This window comes from Lathamus discolor, chromosome 2 (genome assembly GCF_037157495.1).
Source record: "Lathamus discolor isolate bLatDis1 chromosome 2, bLatDis1.hap1, whole genome shotgun sequence".
NCBI classification, from domain to species: Eukaryota; Metazoa; Chordata; class Aves; order Psittaciformes; family Psittacidae; genus Lathamus; species Lathamus discolor.
This window is the reverse complement of record NC_088885.1, coordinates 106,588,417-106,610,272: the sequence shown is the minus strand read 5'-3', so window position 1 is coordinate 106,610,272 and position 21,856 is coordinate 106,588,417. Positions and strand designations below refer to the sequence as shown.

At 37.5% G+C, this 21,856-nt stretch overlaps 1 protein-coding gene across 1 annotated transcript in view; it reads right to left on the bottom strand.

Moving 5' to 3' along the window:
- Positions 1 to 21,856, bottom strand: part of PIEZO2 (piezo type mechanosensitive ion channel component 2) — a 297,942-nt gene that overhangs the window by 81,476 nt on the left and 194,610 nt on the right. Inside the window, exons 8-14 of the mRNA XM_065667981.1 lie at positions 17,637 to 17,799; positions 10,812 to 10,943; positions 9,691 to 9,729; positions 7,757 to 7,895; positions 7,109 to 7,239; positions 4,200 to 4,436; positions 915 to 1,047 (exon numbers count right to left, since the gene is read on the bottom strand). Coding sequence (XP_065524053.1) covers positions 915 to 1,047; positions 4,200 to 4,436; positions 7,109 to 7,239; positions 7,757 to 7,895; positions 9,691 to 9,729; positions 10,812 to 10,943; positions 17,637 to 17,799 — 974 coding nt within the window. The remainder of the gene's footprint in view (positions 1 to 914; positions 1,048 to 4,199; positions 4,437 to 7,108; positions 7,240 to 7,756; positions 7,896 to 9,690; positions 9,730 to 10,811; positions 10,944 to 17,636; positions 17,800 to 21,856) is intronic.

Here is a 21,856-nt window from a genome sequence, read left to right as displayed (position 1 = left end):
CCAGTAGTAAGTACACGAGAAATATCTGGGAAAAAGGGCTTGTCATACCCATAGCATGTAGCTGCAATGCTTTTCTTCCGGATGAGTACAATATTAAAGATTTAACCATCAAATGACTTGCCCAGTCCTTTTGTCCCACTCACCATCCCTCTTCTTAGACTCATCCCTTGCTCCTGCCTTGAAAATCCTTGCAGTGTCCAGCTCTGAGACTAATCGGATGTTTTACTGAGACAAATACTGTAATTAATCAAACAGGAAACTATATCACTGTTTCCAAGGCTGGCTTTCTACCATTTCAGTGAGTTGAATTTCTACAGATAAGCATACAGTGAGACAGAAACAGGCAGAGAAGGTAAGGGGGAACATGTGCCCAGTAGCAAAAAAGAGAACAGGCCATAAAGCTGTTACAATGAGCTGAAACTAGCAGCAAACTTTGCTCTCAGGGATGCTTCTTACAGCATGAGCCCCTGCACTGAAAATATACATGCTCATTTTGCAACTGAAATCAGTAGTTTAACTTCTGGCTTTGTACTAGTGTTTCTGTACAATGAAACTTCCAAGATTTAGCAAATGACTTTTCCTATATAAGCTCTTCTCCTGTGGTTAAACTCCTAGGGCAATTAATCTGCTGGTTTGAGTTAGGGACACAAAAGTAAATTGATTATTTGAAAGTTCTGTGACATTTCTTAAAGGAGTCATTTTAATTACCTTCCAGTACAGAGAATTCACATTTTATTTCAATTTCTGAAGTTCAAAGCTGTTTTATTTTTATATCCTGAAAGACAGTTGCAAACAGATTTGCAATATCTTTCTTGGCTAATGAAAGATATCTTGCTAACTGCTTACAGCATCACAGAAATGTAGTAACTGGAACTTCTATCATGACTGAAGGATTAAATTGAATCTGGCTTTACCTTTTTCTTCATTTTCTTCACTTCCTTCACTTCCAACTTTGACCTCAGATAAAGTAGCTTCTTTAAGCTGAAGTGCTTTCTGTTCAGTGAGGTGTTGCCTAAGCAGTAGCCAGAAAGTAATTGTGAAAAGAATCTGCAAACAAAAATCAAAAATAACAGACTAATTGTATATCCTACATCCTACTAATACAAAAATATGTTTTTGTGAATTTTGCATGCCTTTGTTTTCTCTGTCCATCAGAAAATGGCAATGATGGCATCAGTGTCAAAGAGCACCTTTGTGGAAGTTAAGTAATTTAAGTAAATTCCTAAGTAATTTAGGAAACATCCTGCATTATAACCAACTTTATTTCATCTGCATTTTTCCATTGAGGAATAACTTATTGCTCTACTTCTTTTCTTAAAGGTTATTTACCGACATGATTTTATTCTACCCCATTCTATTCAGTTTGAAACTACTGCCTTATAAGTTTAAAGATCTTCTCATTATGTATTGATTGGAATAATTCCCATTTGTCCACTTTTGTTCAGTTTTCCCTTCTTTCAAGGAAGAAGCACATGCAGGTGAGTGTTACTGTCATTACTGGAGTGTGATATAGACTGAATTTTGATTTAAGGGGTTTGGTGCTTCAGGTGCTTAAACACAATTAATTTTAAAATTAAAAAAAAAAACCATTTTTTATATGTCTTTAAGTTACAGAAGACTCAGTAAATTGAATATACCTTGCATTTGGAGCAGTTACAAGATTTAAGATGGCTCTTAATTCTTTGAACAGCTTTAAGAGATAATAATTCAACAACAGCAGGATACCTTAGAAATAAATAAATCTCTTTAACGAAGAGTGCATTTCTGTGTTCTGCAAAAAGCTAAATTCAACAGGTTGCAACACTGCTGGCCAAAATTCACAAAACAGCATGATGACTATTCATCACACACTTGGTTTTATGCTTACATTCTACAAAGTTTCTACTGATTCCAGTGGTGCAGAAGATGACACATTTCACTACTCAAAAGAATAAACTCTCAAACAGGAAGCATGTAAGAGCCAAGTATTTTTCACACAAAAGAGTGACAAGGCCAGTAGTACAGTGCAAAGAACTCTCCTGTTTTTCATCTTAATATGCAAGTATTTCATGGGGAAAAGGAGAGGTTATCGACAGTTGTTTTCACTGATACTGCAGCTATTGCTGAGCTGCAGCAGAAGATTGTCAGCCTGTGTGATTTGTCACAGCTTCTCCAGATACCTCCTGGAGCTCTGGCTTTAGCAACACAAACCTTTGATATTGTAAACAACACATTTGTTTTGCAGTGATTAGCTCCACCTCCCTGCTTCATTTACTCCTTGTTCTCTTTGGTATTTCCAGAGCCAGAGGTGGCTCTAAGAAAAGTATTGAAGTGACACACATCAAAGAAATGCTCTGTCACCTTTTACAGTATCCATTTAATTTCCTTTTCAGACCAGAAAACACCCACACAGTATGCAGAGTATTATGCAGAAAGAATTACTGTACATTTCTTTCTATTTTTGTTTCTTTGAAGAATACAGTATTTAATTTAAATTCAACCATTATAAAAAGGACTTTAAACTAGGAGTAACAGGGAGAGTTAATAGCAGCCTTGAGAGGGAGTGATGGACAGGGCTGACAAGCAAAGGGTGTCTGGGGCAATGTGAACAGAAGGAAACACATAATCAGCAAAACAGGGCTTATGCAAGGTCACGTAAAGCATTTGTACAGAAGCAAGGAAATGCCTTAAAGGCACCATTATAGGGAAACCTTCCAGATCGTTTCTGGGAAATCAGTGTGCCAGGTGCCTCTCTGAAGTGCCTGCACACTAATGCATGCAGCATGGGGAATAAACACAAGGAATTAAGAGACCTCTGTGCAGGGCTACGAACTTGTTGGGATGGCAGAGATGGGGTGTGATGGCTTGCACAACCACAGTAGAGAGACAGAGGTTCTTTACCAAGCATGGGCAAGGAAAATGCAGAGGTAGAGTTGTGACTTGTGGGGTCTCCCTTCCTGGGGACATTCAAAAGCCATCTGGGCATTGTCTTGGGCCATCAGCTCTTGATGGCCCTGCTTGAGTTGGGGAGTGGACCAGATGGCCTCCAGAAATCTTTCCCCCTCAACCACCCTGTGATTCTGTAAAATTTACAGAGTGCATTGTACTCAGCCTAAAAACCAGCATTAGGTATCTTCTATTAGTTTTATGGGTGCAGCCAAATTATTATAAATACACAATAGCTTTGTTTTTGACACCAGCTAGTTTTAGATAAGATGTCTGATAACATAGCTAACACGAAGCGACATCAAAGGGGCTGATGTGTTAAGACAGTTAAAACTCCTTAAAGATTTACAAAGTTACTGAGAGAAACTGTAGAACTTCTCTTGCAGAACCCCTTGAGCTTTAGCTCTCTCTTACTAAACTAGCCCTATCTTTAAGAGAAAAATAATACAGTACTCACTGATTTTCAAATGCATTAAAGACTCAGACATGGTTGTCCAAAGGGCAATGCCAACAAGGAAAATGACTTACAGAATCACCTTAAATGTTAATTAGGTGTCACAAGGGAAGGGATTCACTTAGTGCAAGGGGAGGTGTGCCAACTAGATACACTCTCTGAGACATGCCTCTTGGGTGCTCTAGGAAACAACTTCCTATTTATGCTCATTTCCACCCCCAAAGGCAAACTTGTCAACCAAAATACATTTTGTAGTGCTTTCAAGGCATCAAAGAAAATAATATATCATGAACTAAGGTCAACAGACTCTTGTTTCTGACCCGAAATGGATTGCAACTCATGATGCTCTAGGTGTAAGGATAAAGAATTAAATCTCAATCACAACTGTGCATTGCTGCTTGTATGAAATAAGGGGTAAATAGTATTGGTAATTGCAATGACACTGCAATTCCACTTGCCATCACAGTCAGACCTGACATCCCATGGGTATTAATCTAATAAACCATATCACATCTAGCTTTGTATCCAGTTTATAAAACCAAACAAATGAATAATTTCCATCCACTAAGGATAACATGAAATAACATGAAAATCTACAAAGATGTCTGAAACATTTGCTTTGGTATTAGCTTAAAAAGCAAGAAGTAATTTTCGTAACACTATTTCAAAATGACTTATCCTTTATTGTAAAACTGCTACTGAACATGGTTGTACTGAATACTGAAGAGTCACTCTTAAAGAAATGTCAGGAGTTCCAAATTTTTAATCACAATATATTTTGTGGTTTTGTAAACAGATCGCAGCTATTTGTAACACCTACCTTTGATGCCAGCTCCCCAGGCTCCTTTCTTTCTAAAAAACCGGATACTTGAGGAAGCTCATCATTCTTGAGCTCAATACTCCATATATACTGCAACGTTAGCAGTAAATTGCCATAGAAAACCATGAATGGGGAACTGATCATGGCATATTTCCTTCGGTCCCGAATCATCCACAGTGTGCAAGACCAGATTAGTAACACAAAAGTCAACCAGCTGTGATATGTGATACTCCATGCCTTGTGAAAGGAGGAAAAGAGAAGAAAAAATGTTCACAGATACACTTGGGAACAACACTGAGGCATATTGCCATTTACAAACTTCTCTACTTAGTGCACATTTTCACTGGCATGAGACTTTCACGCATCTTAATGAGCTCCTTAGCCAGCTACAATAAAGCCCTTGAAGAACATGCAGAAAGTACAGTCTTAAGAAGTCCACAGCCGAGGGCAAACCCTGCTTTGTGCATTGATTGCACCTTGGTTAAGTTTTATAAGCAAACTCACTGCCTCCCAGTACACCAAATTAAAAGAGGTAGAAAATACAGACTGACTTTTGGGCACACAAGGTCTTGCAAAACAGCAGCTAAGAATTCAGAGTGGGAATATCAAAACATACCAACATCAACATACCGTATCAACAGATGCTACATTCAAGCACTCTGACAGACTTATAAAACCCAGCTAACTTCTAGCTTTTGTGGAATCAATTTAAATCGGAAAGTTATGGTACGCACACACTGCACACACCGAACCTGAAGAACATTCAGTCTACACTAATCATGCTAAATTACCTGAAATACTCACAACTATAGAATGTTTCCTGTAGCTTGCAGAAATCAGCTACTGAAAACTGCTCTATTCGGCACTTGGGGAAAAAGGTTGGGGTTTTAAGTGTTTTTTATTAACACTGTGTTACCGATTTATGACTAAACTCAGTTACGTATATGCTGGTATAACTGTGGAATAACTGTCAATAAAACATTTAAGATTCCTTTTCAGTTTAAGTGGAGAAGTATGAAACATTAAGAATATTTCAGTTTAGCTCAGTTCCCTTGTGAATGATGTCTTTTAAGGGTATGTGAAAAACACTAATATGCTACTTCTTTGTCCCCATATAAGAAAATAACTTACACTAAGCTATCTTTGGTTACGGTATAAGTGGATCTTGCATCAGATCACACCATAAATAAATTCATAAATTAGTTTGGGTCATATTAAATCAAGATAGTATTTCTCCACTAAGAAAACAGTAATATCTCAATATTAAACTGCAAGAAAACTCTTTAAATGTATCTCCTCCTTTGATATTGAGAGATATGACCCTAGAAATGAATTAAAAAGGAAATGCAGATTATATGAAGCATGTGAGCTTTACAAACAGGAAAAAGAGGCATTGTGTCAATACGAAAATAACTACTTTGCTAATGTCTCAGAACTCATCAAACCAGATCCAGATTCTGCACAAGGAGTCTGCCTTATTTAGTGGAGAAACTTTTCCTGTTAAAGAACAGCAAATAAAGTTAGAAACTTTATGCAAACAAGAAGCAGCCAACCTAATTTTTTTTTCACCATTTCTAACGCAAAATTGGACCAAGAACCTTTATGGTTAATTTCATCACAGTTGAAACCTTTCCAAAACAGTAAAACCAAAGCTTGCAGTGGGAATATAAGGTGAGATTTGAACATTATGCTGAAAACTTGCTACGGTGAAGCTCAAGGTATTTGCATCAAGTTGGCTCAAAAGCAAGGAACCACACAAGAAAAAAAATAAGGGTGGTAAGTAAAACAATAGCAAAATATTGCTTGTCATGAAGTTGTGTTTTTCTTGAGACATTTCTGTGTCAATATAGGAAATCGAGCTTTACAGATATTTTCTTCTCAGTAAGTAACTGGATGCGTGCTTCAGGCTGAAGTAGGAATTATATTTTTAAAAATTCACTATATTGCTATGAAATGCCTTAATTTTGTAGGCAAATTTCTGAATGAAGTAAAAGCATGACAAGCCTGCTGTCCCGGGTTCAGCAGTGGCAGTCATTTTTCTCCTTCTTAGTAGCTGGTGCAGTGCTGTGTTTTTGACTTTCAGCCTGGAAACGACGCTGATAACACCAATGTTTTTAGCTGTTGATCAGTAATGTTTACTCTGACCAAGGACTTTCTGAGTCTCATGCTCTGCCAGAGAGGAGAGGAAGCCAGGAGGAAGCAGAGACAGGACACCTGATCCAAACTAGCCAAAGAGGTATTCCATACCACAGCACATCATGCCCACTATATAAACTGGGGGCAGTTACCTGGAAGGGCTGGATCACTGCTTGGGTCAGGCTGGGTATCAGTCGGCGGGTGGTGAGCGGTTATATTCGCATCCCTTGTTATTTCCCTTATCATCGTTATTACTGGTGGTAGCTGCAGTGGTTTGTGTTATACCTTAGTTACTGGGCTGTTCTTATCTCAACCCATGGAAGTTACATTCTTTTGATTCTCCTCCCCATCCCTCTGCGAGCAGGGGGAGGAAGAAGGGGAAGTGAGCAAGCGGCTGCATGGCACTGAGTTACCAGCTGGGCTTAAACCACAACACCTGCTCATGTAGAGCTCAGGAATCAAAAGAAAACTGAGCCCCAGTGGTTTTCTGACATTCAACGGACAAGAAAACCCGGGACTCCCAGCCCTAGAAATGTGACGGCTTTCCCAGAATCCTGTGTGTTGCTCTATTTATAGAAGTATAATAAGCCTGGAAATTATACATTAATAACCTAAACCAGACCCAAAATGATGCAGACACCGTACTGATAATTACTAACCCTAATGCAAACAATTACTGAAAACTCATCAATGAGGCTTTCAGGAAAACATTCAGAAGACACATTTATTTGTAAAATTAACAGTATTTTTTTGTTGTTGTTGCCAGTACTTACCATCATAGCTATCAGAGCACAAATATAACTTTGTTTCATGATAAACTGAAACACAGAGACCAAGGCATGTAATTTAACATTTTCTTTTTCCTCCTGAGTAACTTCCTCTTCCTCTTCCTCCTCTTCCTTTTCTAAGTAGAAAAAGAAATTCTTATTTGCAATTCATGCTGGTCTAAAGCTGGCACATGCGCTCTCTCCTGGAATGGTTTCACTTCCAATCACTCTGATGGCTACTTCTACAGCAATCAGCAAGCAGAACTATATACTACAATCAATAAAATGATATTTTGTGTGCCATAGCATAGACAGACTTTTACTGTATGTTCCTGTGAATTCTAAAAAACTGAGAGTGTTGCACTGAAATTTTAGATTCTAGGTCAAAAATTACATCTGAGTACACTAAAGCAATGCAAAGCCCACAGTCACTGTGTTGTTAGGGAAAGTATTTTGGATAGTATATGCCTAGAGCCCAGTATACAAAATTGCATATGATTGGCTGTCATTGTAAGGTACCAGCAATTAGTTAACTTCAACAAGCTGAAGAGCTTACCAAACTGAAACCAAGCCCCAAAATGCTAGAGGCAGTAACTGGAGACACAGAATACGAAAAAATATGAAACTAAGGGTAATTCCCAGGCAATTCACTACCTGACACGTCATCCGAAGGCTCCCATTTGTACTGTGGTGTTGAGTACATGTCTGCTTTGGCTGGACCATTTTCTAATGGCAGTGCGGGGTGGATGGTATGATAGTCAGCAGGGTTCCCATTCACCGTTACCAGCAGCACCTGCCAGGACATGGGAGAGAGGCACTGCAGTTAGGGTGGCTCTCAGGAGAATGTAACTCCTATTTCTGTGCTATGCTACTGTTAGATTGCCAATGCTAAAGGAGCTTAAAAAGTAACTGCAGTTATGTTACTTCCTTCCAAATAAATTGGTATGTTATAGTCATGTTGCATGCAAAAGTAATGCATAACAGCTTCCAAAATTAATGGCTGTTAGCTTTTTATGCAGTAACAATAGAATTACAAAATCATTTCACTGAAGTTCTCTAGCAAACAGTAAAATGCTGCTGTGACTTCAAACTTCTGTAAATATTTCCTTTAAGAGATTTCAATTATTTTTTTCAAATTCCCAGAATGTCACATTGCATTAAGTAACACTTCAATTTGCACACAAGCAGTCTGCAAAGGAATAAAACCATGGATACACAAGCAAAAGCAATTAAGTTATTGCAGTCAGGTGAGCCATAGTAAATGACTATTTTTGGGCATGCTTTTGGTCTCCCTTATCTATGAAATTAAATGTAAAGGAAAAGCAGTATAAAGATGAACTAAGTTAACACATCCACAGCTGGGGAAGGCTAAAGTTGACTGCATGGCTCAGTGCACAAACAGTAATTCAGTGAGCTCATCTTCAGACATCCTGTATTTCCCAGGTTTAATTAGTATTTTACAGACAAGCTAGAAATGTATCATTATATATCCTGCATTTAAGCTAAAGCTGTAACAAAAAATTCATCCTCCTACTTAGGCAAATGTATACAAGATTTTCAGACTTTAGTTCACATTTAATTGTTTCCAGTAGTTATGAAAAAAATGATTCTGAATTACTCTCCATTTTAAATTATTACTGGTGAGATCTACCTTTGCTGCTATTAACAAAAACCAGTTGAATAATTATTGTTATTGATGCCACATCTATGCCATTTGGTAGTACTAACTCAACACTCTTGCACTATTTTAATTTTGCAACTTAAATTTCAGCCCTTGCGCTTGCTTGGATTAGGGCTCCAGCAACCACAATCATAAATCTCTCTTGTATTTGCAGATATTCACATGCAGTGGGCTACTGATGGTCACACATGCTGAAGACTGTCTTCTGCTTAGTCTGTGAGATAGGAGCATAATTTGCCTTTGAAACGATGCACAGTATCTGGGTTATATTATATTCAGCAGCTACACCAAGCATGGGCTGTGGAGCACATTCAGATTTGGTTACAGCTGTTCCCAGAGTTCATCTGCAGCTTTCATTCTTCTGTGCATACTGAACAAAGGGGATATTTCTGCTTTCAGAGTCTGCTATGGTCTATAGCAGTTGAGATAAATGGATCATTTTCTGTCTGTTCAAACAAGGACTTGGATTTTCTCTAATCTGCAAATTAAACTCATATGTTGTCAGTCATGCTTTAAAAGCCCCAGCATTTCAACACGAATGAAAGAAAAAATACAGCAAAGAAGCTAAATCAAGTTTAAAGATGGCTTGCATTAGAAAGCATAGTTTGATATCTCATTTAAACTCAATGAAATAGCAAAGATCATTTGCCAGTTGGTACTACTACAAGCAGTTTAATTTCAAATGATCAATTTCAGGCCTAATCAGTGGTTTCTCAGTGCAATTATTAAGGAAGCAAAAGACAATTATATTTAGGATAATCAGGTTATAGGGTAAATGGCAGGCTAACCATAAAAAAGACATATTAAAAATGTCATCTAAGGCTTTATCTGTATATATATCAGTGTAATCTGTATTTACACACATTAAGGAGGATTACAAAATTACAAAGACTAGTGGTATACTAACATCCGATGGCTTGTATTCATCTTGGGTCATTGACAGAAGCTGCAAAAAGCAATGCAAGGACAAATTATTAAAAAGCATGGCTTAAGCATTAGTAAGTCTAACTTTTTGAATACATGCATGCATGTTTGGTGACTTTTGCAGATTTGCACTAAGAAATTCAGAAAGAATTCTTAAAAAGCAAACAGAATTGTACACCATAATCAATAAAATTGTATTTAGTGTGCCATAGCATCGACATACCTGTACTGTATGTTCCTGTGAATTCTAAATCAAAACTGAGTGTTGCACTGAAATTTTAGATTCTAGATCAAAGAATTAATCAGTACGCCACGATACTGATTAACTGCTTTCTAATGTCTTTCTAATGATCCAGTGCTTAAAAACTAAGTTTTTAAGTGATCATTAGAATTGCTGTAATTATAAAAATACTTCTAATGACATGTTTATACTACTAGACAGTGTGATACTTCATTCATTTGCCAGCCCGGTTACCATTACAATTATTATGGTGAAGTTCTTGGGGCTTGAGTATATGTGGCTCAACAGAGTGTTTGTAGATCCCAAATTTAACTGCAACTCAACAAATTAAATTTTGCACTGCATCTGGTGAGCACAGATGGCAGAAAGCTGGACCCTTCCACAGGCTTTTACACCAACTGCCTTAACTGCCCTGCTATAAATATTCACCAAGGACACCAGCAGCTTGGAGGAAGATAAGCTGGCAGTCCCCCCTTACCAGTGACAATGCTAATTAGTAGTTACAAGGCAGATCAGATCTTTACATCAGGATTAAGCTCCCTGACAGGCTTTCTAGCTGTTTTGCACAAAGATAATGGCCTTATGCCAAAAGCCTGACCCTAAACTTCTTAAATGCAGAAGCCAAAAACATCAGCGTGCTCTTCCTTTATTTCCTTACACTGGCTCTTGTTTTAATTGACTTTTACAAAATACATTCTTACTCTGCCACACAGCCTTCATATTATACCTGATTTATATAATCACACATGAAGATCTTATTGGCACCATATATAATGCTGCTCCCCTTAATTTCAAAGTAACTGTGATAAAATTAACTGATTGAAATACAATTAATGCAGAGACCCTTCCCCCTCCAGCCTTACTTTTCTCTCATCAGTTGTATAGTGGCTTGCATACCACAGACTGCGTCTTCTCTCTGCTGTCATTGGAACTGGGCTGGAGGCTATTTCTTTGTCATCTTCCCTGCTAACAGATTTCTCTTCATCAGGCATCTGCTAAACAATACAAATGACAAGACTAGTTACATCTCTCTAAATAACAATCTTACCAGAGGAATTTAAATTTTCTCCTCCCTCTCCAAAGTATGCCTTTAAAATATTTTTTAGTGTCTAACGCACTCCATCTATGAGCGATGACACTTACTGAAATGGCATTTTCAGAAATGATGGCAGAACTTCTCTCTAACTGCTAGTCCATTGATGCCAAGATGTTTCCTGATAGCTACAAGACATCAAAATTACACAGACCTCCACATACTACTTTACCTTACTATATAGTCATACCATAAGCTAGTACACAGATGTTTAATTTTCAAGTAAGTGTATTGAAAGAAAATTCACTCTTCTCATCTGCCTATATATGTAAAAAGCCAATTCTTCTTCACTAACAACCAAGGAACTGAAAGGATCAAGACCTTTCGAGCAAACATATCAGCTGTTAAAGTCTAACCTAATTCACCATTCCATGCATCAACATAAACCAAACTAGTCAGTGCTGGTCATTCACTTAGGCTCATCTAGTCTTCTTCTGAGTCAAGCCACATAAATATCTGTGCTCATGGTCACATGTAGGACAAGGTGACTGGAAAGAGGCACTACAGATTTACCAAGGGTAGCCTGATTGCTTTTAATGCTGAAAACTGGCTGAGTAGATGAAAGGGGAGCTGTGGATGTCAGCTACCTTGATTTTAGCATCTGTGACATAACCTTTGCATACAATCTGGTAAGACAAGGACCTGACAGATGGCCAACAAGATGGATAGAGAACTAGCTACACTCTCTTGCACAAAGCAGGGCAATGACTCGAAGTCAAAATGGTAGGGAATGGAGTTCCTCAGGGACTGGCACTAGGTCTGCTACTATTCAGTACCTTCAAAACTATCTGGATGGAATTGTACTCACACAAAGTTTGTGAATGACACTGAACAATGAGGTGAGGTGGACGGGACAAAAGCAAAAGCCACCACACAGAGATAAGATAGAGACGGTTCAAAAAATGCACTAGCTTTAACAAAGGTAAAGTCCTGCACCTGGAGTAAACCCATATAATAGTAAAGGCTGTGGACAGACTGTGTGAGAAGCAGCTCTGTGGAACAGGCTCAGGTGGTCCTGGTGCAGAGCAAGCTGAACATGAGCCAGCACTGAACTCTGGCAGTGATGAAGGCAAACATGTCCTGGACTGCATCAACAAGAGTACTGCCAGCAGATCAAGGGATGTGATTATTCCACTGTACCTGGCAAGTGTCAGGCCATACCTGCAATTCAGTTCTGGCATCCCCCAAATCAAAAGAGACATGGAAAACCTGGAGATGGTCCAGCAGAAAATTGCCAAGATGATTGAGGGGTTGGAGAAGCTGAAGGATGAAGGAATTAGGTTCTTTTTCAGCCTTCTGATACCTAAACTGTAGTTTTAGAGAAGACAGAGGTGCTCGTCTCACAGGAAGTCACGGTTATAAGACAAGAGGCTAATGGCATAATTAGATTCAGGGAAATGTCTTCTGGATATTAAAAATAAAAAATAATTAAAAAAATCACTGTGAGAACAATAAATCAGTGGCACTGGCTGTCTTTGCTGGAAAAATGTAAGACTTGGCCCTGGACAACCTAATCTGAGGCCTTGCTCTCACAAGAAGTCGCATCAGAAGATCTCCATAGGTCTCTTCCAACTTGGACTGTTCTGTGACTCTGTGATTGCCTATGATCCACATGCTCTGCTGCTTCATCTGTGACAGGAACTGCTACCACTAAACTGAGGAGTATTGCTAATGCACTAGTCTGAACTGCACCTTAATTCCATGGCCCAGCAGGCATATGGGGCCTCCTAAATAAGACTTAACATGGATGTTCCTATAGCACAGTGACAAGCAGGAAACCTGGGTATATGTATATAAACCATGAGCTGTTACAACTCTTCTTCAGGCTCCTCCAAACTTCTTCCTGCACTGTGCCATTTTCTCCTTGATCTTCCCAACTGAGCTGTCACAAAGCACCAAATCTTGCTGTTCATACCAGTGAAGAATGAAGCTCAACCATGTGGCACCAAAGAGAGGAAGGGAGTGCTCTGGAGCCAGTGGGCTGCATGTGAAAGTGTGAGCATCTCCAGCACAGTGTTGCCCAGCAGGACTCACTAGCCCTGTGATACCATCAGGGAGAAGCTGACACTACTGAAGTTAACTCTGCTCTCAGCCTTTGCCCAGTTTCTCACTCTGAATTATTGACCTTGACCCTGCTTCTTATTTTCATTACTATTTTCCCTTTATACTTCCTTACTTTTCTGGTTTCTCCTCTCCTCCCAAGACTTCATGTGGCGTTTAGATTTTTGGCTCAGGTGGAAATAATAGGTCTTGAACATTTCAGAGGAAGGTATGCAAGAACATAAAGTGAATATTATGGATTAATTATAGCAGTGGCTGTTCCACTCCGACATCCATTAATGCCTGGATGTTTATGTATTAACTAGCAGGAATGGTGAAGATTGAAAGGTAAACTTACCTGTGCTTCAAAGTAATGTTTAAAACAAACTATTTTCCTGTGAAAAAAAGTGCTGTAGTACTAAATATATACATATGTACTTCTAATAGGAGAAGTGCTCGCGTAGGGTTTTACATTGCTGTTGAACTTACCAAAGCTCAAAAAATTTTGAATTACCAAAATCAAAGAATTACAAAAACTCTACTTCCTCTCATCACATTGTCCACCTATACCAGTTGTTCAGTATATTGAGCCAAATGCTCATTAGTACAGCTGTAAGGTCTTGCTTCATAAACCCACCCCTACTCAGCAAATTACACAAGTGCTTGTGGAACCTGGAATCTGGGGCAAGGTCTTACTAACTTCAGTAGGACTTAAGTGAAGGTTCAGGAACATTACTGAGCTGCAGCCAAACTACAGATTTCACAGCAACTTTAGTAGCATTATTTTGAACTTACCTTGCTATTACCTACAAAACAACCAGTCAACTAATTGTCATATTTTACTTCAGCATGAATGGTCTCTTTGGAAGGACTTAAAAGTTTTCTCTTGTCTGTTTTGCCCTTTCTAATTAACAGATGCTTGCATTTCTGCTTCAAATGAAGTTTTACTAAGTTGACTTACCCATCTAGTTGAAATACCCATCTGCCCTGGTACTTTCTGTTTTACTTAAACTCTCTCTACTGCCAACAAAGAGATACCTCACGCTGTAAAGCTAGCTTTAGTCTGAACTTCAGGTGTTTCAAAGGCAGGGTCCCAAATTACACTTTTAATGGGAACTAGCTGGTGCTAAGTGTTCTCATTGCTTATGCAAACGCAGCTGATGCAATAGGGTAAGAATAAATCTGGACTCTGGGCAGAGGTCTGCAAAGCTACCCATGGGAATAGGACATCCAAACATCCTAGCTGGTTTTGAAAGTCTCTCAATTCTGATCCTAGCCATTAGGTCCTGTATTTTAAATGTAATTTAGATGAACAATGATTATTAATTTAGTTTTACTTCTCAGAGGCAACTGTAGCACATTTAGCATATGATTATGTATTTATACTTGATTGTAAATGGGCATTCCTAGCCAAACTGTAAGATGAAATAAACTGATTCTGTGCTTAAAATACTTGTCACTGCCATTTGAAACTTTAATATAAATGTGGGCCATAAAGAACTGTTTATCAACAGCATTTAGTTTGGCACCAGGTGACAAAAAAAACCCCAAAATCAAAAGACCTAAGATGTAGCAAATGATTTTTAGTAACATATTTTTAGCCGAAGAAACTATAGGGAACAGTGAGAAATCACGTTTTCCCTTCCTCAGCAGAGGAAGAAAAGTCAGAAAACACAGTACTAGTCATATGATTACAACTTCTTTGTGAAAGTTCTTTGACTTGTCTAGTTCTTCTAGTTCTCCCACTACCTGAGCAACTCTCAAATGAGTCTTAATTCAAACAATTCTAAAAATTCTATAAGAGAACTTTACATTAAATTGCTGTAACTCTGTTGACTTCTGTACTATTCCTTACCACTCACTGGACGGAATGAATGGGCCCTATTCATATATTCAGAACTAGCAGTTAAAATTATGAGCTGAAATCTCCAGAGGCAGATTGCTGCTTCTTATTTGCAGAGGTAGAATTTCACAAGTCTCAAGGCTAGAACAAATCAGGATCTAAAGTAGAGCGCATAAGAAAAGTAAAACTTGCGCTGACCGCCAAGGGCGTTTTGCATGAATAAGATCCATACAGAATCCCGCATTGTACACTGAAATCTCACACATGCCATACTTTGAACAAGGACAAATGCATGCACAGAGAAATCTTAGCCTGAAACTCAAGATTTAGGTCTACATTTCTTACTCTGATTTTAGAACCTGCTATGCCAGTACTATATCTAGCTTAAGTACATCTTCTTAGACTGAATAATAATAATTATAATAATCTATCATACACGTTTTATTCAAAACAGGTTTTATTCAAGAGATTCTTTTGAATAAAACTTCTATAATGAGCTACTTTTGACTGTACATGACAGCAGTATGCAGAGAACAACTACTTTACAGCAAGCAGCTGGCATACTGTCTTTGCCATCCATCCAACTATAGGTAGGTTAGTGGTGAGATCCTAAATACAATGTCACTTTGAAATCACTGGGGATTGCAAAGGCAGGTTATATACTTAGCAACATAATGAATCAAATACACTACAAATTTACAAGTCAAAACACATTTCAATGAAACCTGGAGTACAATTATTTCTAGATTTAAATAATTGATAATGGAGTCTATCAGGAGAAAGCTAGTAAGAGAAAGATTAATTCCTGATCCATGGCATCACTAAAGGAAAACTGAAATGCATACAGACAAAACCAAACCAAACCAAAAACCCATAAGGAGAAAGTGTGTAAAATATGGTAAATTTTGCAAATCTCAGCATTTCTTTCTAACAACAAATATTTGCATCACTACATCCTGTGCATCAAAAATAAGCATAAATGCATGGGTATCATTTTCTTTACAATGTTCTCTTTTTTAAGTGATCATTTATCTTTGGAGGGAAGCATCATTCCTCTGGAATCTGAAGTTCCCATGGGAGTGCCAAGACTTTGTATTGCCTCTCATGTAGTCCTGGGTTTGAGAGACAACTTTTCCTAAATTAATCTCTTTTAATACTTGCTCATTCTAGTTCAATTGCTTATAAAGCAGCTCTCATTTGATTTATTTCCAGTTCTTGGAGACTGATTTTAGAGTCTTAAGGGAATATCCATCTCAGACAACACAAGTAGTCTAAAAGAAAGAAGTGCAGGCAAGTGTACTATAGGTCCTCTGTAGTCCCTGGAGGAATTTGCAGGATTCTGTCTGTCCTGAGATAGATAGATAGGCCCATTCCTCTCCACTGAAAATGCCCAGTACCTAACTTAGACCAAGACCCAGAGTTTAAGATGGTTAAAATTTGAAGAAAACAACCTGGGTACTAGAAATGAGTTCCCAGAGGTGCCGAGATCACACAGCTCCCAGTAACTGCATTTCACATATGTTTACTCCTCTGTGAGTAGTTCTCATGATTTCATTATGCAGTTTCTGAGATGTGAAGTTTTCATTACAGTCCCAGTGCTAAAATCGTATTATTATCTGGAAATCTCAATTTTCACTTAAGGAAGGAAAAAAAAAGCAAGTTTCCAGGTGCTGCAGCTGCAGAAAAAAATAATAGGAAAGAACCCCTAAAAGACCCCAATGCCAGAGGGCACTGGATCACAATCTTGTGACTTTAGAAAAGCCAGTCTCAAGATTTCTGGAAACCTAAGATGTGATTTTCTAGTAACTCAAGCTGACAGTTCTGGCATCATTTACCTCTTATTATGAAGCCCAATATATGTAAACCCCAAATAACAGACAAATCAGTTCAGAGGTGATATATTTTGTCTGCCTTTTCAAATGTTAAACTGTTACATTATTCATTATATGAAAAATAAGATGACCTTAAAATAAGAAAACCTTCAATATTTTTACTTGCTGCTGTGATCTCTATTAATTCAGAGTTCAGACATGAGTATTTTCATTGCAGTTTGCAGCACTGCAAAACCTGAACTCTAAAACTCATGTCCAGCTTCCGAGGATCAGGAGATAAAAATAAATAATGTTAGGGATCTTTCTTTTTATACTCTCAGCTTTTAAGGTACCTTTTGATTCTTATATTGCCTCTGATACTGGAAGAAGTAAAAATTTACTTCTTGACTCCATTTTCCCTTGCTCTTATGTGAAAATTGGGATTTTCACTCAGGTGCACAGATTCAGAAGGAAAGGTTTTAAGAATCTTTTTTCTCTGTCTGTGATAAAGTTGGAAAACTCTGTCTTGTCTTACAGGATCCTGTGCAAGCAAAGTATCCTACTTCAGTTCTGCTAGACAAGTGCTTGCCTTCCATTCAACAGCACCGCAATACTTCACTGATACTGGCTTTCCATATAAGAGTAAGCATTAATGCTCTGCCCTTAGCATTCCTTACATAAATAGTTCTGCTGATTTTGAAAATATCCATATAACCCCTGCAAGATACAACTCTCAAAGACACTTATAAAAAAAGACCAAATTCAAGGTACCAGCTTGCACTTGCTGTCTATTTCCCCTAACTTTCCTGCATATTTGTACCTCTCTAAGCAAGTATCTGCATTGGCTGGTCTCATAGTCATTAGTTATTAGTGCTAAAAAAGAGAAGGAAGTTACCCTTACAATGGGCTCTTGTAGCCAGAGACGTATAAGAGTTGCGAGGGTGTAGTACATCACCAGCAGTAAGATTGGATTAGCATGGTGATACCAGTGTAACTCTTGATTTTTGATGATCATCCAAGTGCTTGAGCAGTTTGTCTGAGTAAGAGAAGTGACACCGAACAACCTGTGGATATTAAAAAAAGCCAAACAACCACATCAGAGAATGAACACCAAATCTCACAATGTTTAAAAAGATTTTTTTTCGTAATTTTTGCTTACCTATAAAACCAATTGCTCTATTAAAAAACAGCATTTGACATCTTATTTAAAATGCAGTGAATATTTTCATTCCACATATTTAGTGAAAAAAATAGGGTTTGCACTTGGTCTTCAACAAAAAAAAAAGGGAGTATAATATTATTATATCTACCATGTCCAATGTGAAAACTTTAAATGACCTGCACCCTGTAGACCCAGAGCTACAGAAAAAGGGGAGAGAAAATCTGGCTGCAAGGCCATTTGGCAAATCACAGCAACATGACATTTCAGAGTGATTCAGTAAACTGACATACAACACCATTCCACTCACTCTGCCAGGACAGAGCTGTAAAGTACATCTCCCCAGCACATTGAACAGATTACCAATTTTTCCCTTTTTTTTTTGACTAATACTATTAATAAATTGTTATCTAATTATGCAAATGCTTCTAAACATACACAGCTCCATTGAATTCACAGCTATTGTGAACAAAAAGGGAAAACATTCAGAAAGACAACTGTTCTGGATAATCAAATCATGGAGGAAAAGAAACAAGAAAAAATAATTCCATAATTAGTCTTACTGTCTCCACAGTATTAATGTCAATGACATGAGATACTTAACTATTTCTGGAAAAACTGGGATTTCACAATATTTCTATCAAGTAAGAAACATATGTTGGAAAACACAACAATAAAAAAAAGAATCCCCAACATTTTAAATTTAAGACAAGATGTTAGATGCTTTGCAGAGGTGTTAGATCCTGAAACAAAACTAGTAGGAAATCATAATTAATCTGGTTCTTTCACTGTAAAAGATTTTGCAGGGTGCCAAAGCTAGGGCTCAAAGTTACTAGTAGCATGCATCGGTATTCACTGTAAAGAGTTTTGTTCTATTGACAAAGCTTCTTCCACAATGCATATGAGAGTTTTCGATTTTTACTAGAAATAGGTATGATTTCAAGAGACAATTAAGGAGAACTATTTCTTGACAGAACAAAAAATCCCAAACTTAATCATAATTAGTATAGTTTAAAAGATTTCTTCTTTGCTTACCCTGTAAGTTCCAACATGAAAGAGTGAATGAATACAAAGACTAAGTATGATATTCAACAGAGATGAGCTGCCTGAAATCTGACCTTTGGATGCTGTAAAGTGAAAAGAATATAAAAAAGGAGAGGCTATACCAGTTCGTTCATTGTGGTTTGTGGCATGGGTATAATACCATTAAGTGCCAGAACTAGAGCTCTATAGTATGTTATTAAACAATTTATCAGCACTCACTTCTCATTCTGATCGTCAACGCAAGCCAAAGGTTATAAACTTTAAGACTTCTCAGAGCTTTTGGGTGGATCCAAGGTTGGAAAAGAAAAGAAAAGAAAAGAAAAAAAGAAAGATCCTGCACACAAAATAAACTGTTGTAACTTAAAGGAGTTGAGAGAGCTGTGTTTGGAGTTGACCCAGATTCAAACTTCCGTAACATCCAAGCACATTCAGGGCTGGTGTTACGGCTTGGCTCCATCTGACTGAAATTCATGCTGGATTGTATTCTCTTCATATTTCTATCAGCATAAGGGAACATCTTGATTTGCCTGCATTCCTCTCTGCCAACTGACTTGTAACTTTTGCCCATCAATGATCAGGTTGTTGGGCTCCTCTTAGTTTCATCTTCTATCTCTGTTTCACAACACATCTCTCCATCTTTAGTTCATTTTAAACTTTGCTATGTAAGCACAGTACAAATCACGCTATTTCTGTTTAATAAACATATAAGAAACAGAATAAAATCCAATTTCTACTGAAGCAAGAAGCTTTTCCATTGACAGTGAGTGATGAGTACTTTTTAGAGAAATGAGGGAAAGTTCCTGAAGGCTCTTGGGCACTTCTGCCAAGCAGACATGACCTTCATATCACATATTCCATTCCTAAAGTATGTTATATAATATATTATAACTATAGAGTCTCAAAAACTTGTGTTTTATCTCCACTGAAAAAAACCCCACCATATAATACTATCAGCCAGGAAATTTCATTATGTTTCAGCTAAATTCTCATTCTCTGAGTTTCATTTGCTTGCTTCAAATTACCCATACATACTGGATATAATTATACTACTGGACTTAATTCTGCTCCCTTTTTGGTCCTGCAACCACCTAATACACATAAGTTACAATGCATCTCTTCCCTCTTAGTTGCCACCTGACTGGCAATGTATTTATTTAACCCATTTCACTTTGTCTCATAAATCGTGAATATGCAGAAAATGCTCCTCATTTCTGAATTTTCCTTGGTTTTTGAGACTTGTTATCACAAAGGAACACAATATAACATTCTCATCTATCAAATTCAGAATACATCTTGGAAATGCTCATTCTGTCTGCTCTGGCCTCAAGGCTACAAGTTGCTACTCGTCCTATGTTTATGCTTCATCGTTATCTTCAATGAGAACTGCTGGTGTGAAACATTTTTTGAGAAACAGAGTCATCTTCTCTTACTCAAAGCTTCTAAACACACAGGAACAATTACCATAAAATGTACAAGCATTTACAGTAAGCAACATACATTAAGGTATTATTGATTTCTGCATACTTCATCCCACACAGATGTCTTCAATTCAGTATTGATCACAACCAGCTACAGTTGTGCCCAACTCTGATTTTAGTGTGACTTCATCTTGGACAATATATATATACATACACATATGCCATCTGCAAAGTCAGAATGAATCCTAAGTGGAGGCAACCAAACACCAAACAGGACAAGTATACGCATGCCCGGATACAGAGATAAATAAAACAAATATTGAGAGATCATTGAACAATGGAAATGCTTTCCAACAGACTGCATGTAATGTCAAAAACAACTGGAGGTTTGCAAGATGTAATAGATTAATATTTCCGTTCTTACAAAGAAGCAAAAATTGTGCTTTTCAAAGTCCTCATCAGTATTCTGAAAGATGCATGTCATTAAACCCAAAAAAGTGCAGCAGAAATCATCCAGAGAATTTTAGAAATTACAAATGGCCAAGAAGAATTTTAATGTCTGACTGAGGAGTGCTCTGAAATCACAAAGTGAGAAACAGTTCTTAAAATAAAGATGGTATCTTTTTATCCACTTCCTCCTAGACAAAAGCTTGGTTTCCCATTAAAGCTTCCTACTGAATCTGTGAATCATCCTTCTAGCAGATGAGCTTTCATCTTTTGTGACTCTCTGACAACGAGAAAAGCTGTGACCATATCCTCCTCCCATTTTTGTACTAGTCTAGCTTTAAAATTCAGAAAAAGCTATTTCAATTTTAATTGAAAACAGAAGAATTCCTTTTGCACCCACAGGTATTTGACTTTAGGAGATGCTGAAGTACCATTTGTTTTATTCTGCATTATGTACATGCTAACATTCTCCAGCATGCATTATTTAACTATTACATTAATATAGTATAAGATTTGCTGTTATTAATTAAATATAAACAAAAATGGTTACATAAACAAAAAAATTAAAGACGTCTCATAGAAAATTATCAAACACAGTAATTACAGATTGGTTAGGCCTGTGAATTTTGCCAACAGTAAAAATGATGTGGAATATTTTTCTTTATAAAAATATATTTGTCAGTTCAGATCCTGTGTGTACTGATGTTTTAGAAGTTGATTTCAGACCAGGATTTGCCTCATAATTTCCAAAGCCAGGAAGGGAAGTAATAACTCTGACTTCCTGCACAATGTAGGACACGCAATAATTCTTCTATTGAACAACCTGTGGTTGAATTACAGTTTATAGTTCAGAAAGGCATCCAATTTTGATTTCAACTGATAGCAAATCTACTGCCTTTTTATATTCTACTGCATTCAGTGTCTGTAATAGTTTTGTCTAGATGAGATTTCCAGTTGATGCATCTTCCTACAACTCTCTGTACTTTACCTACTACTTTTTCGATGAGAAAATGAACATGAGCCGGCAGTGTGCACTTGCAGCAAAGAAAGCCA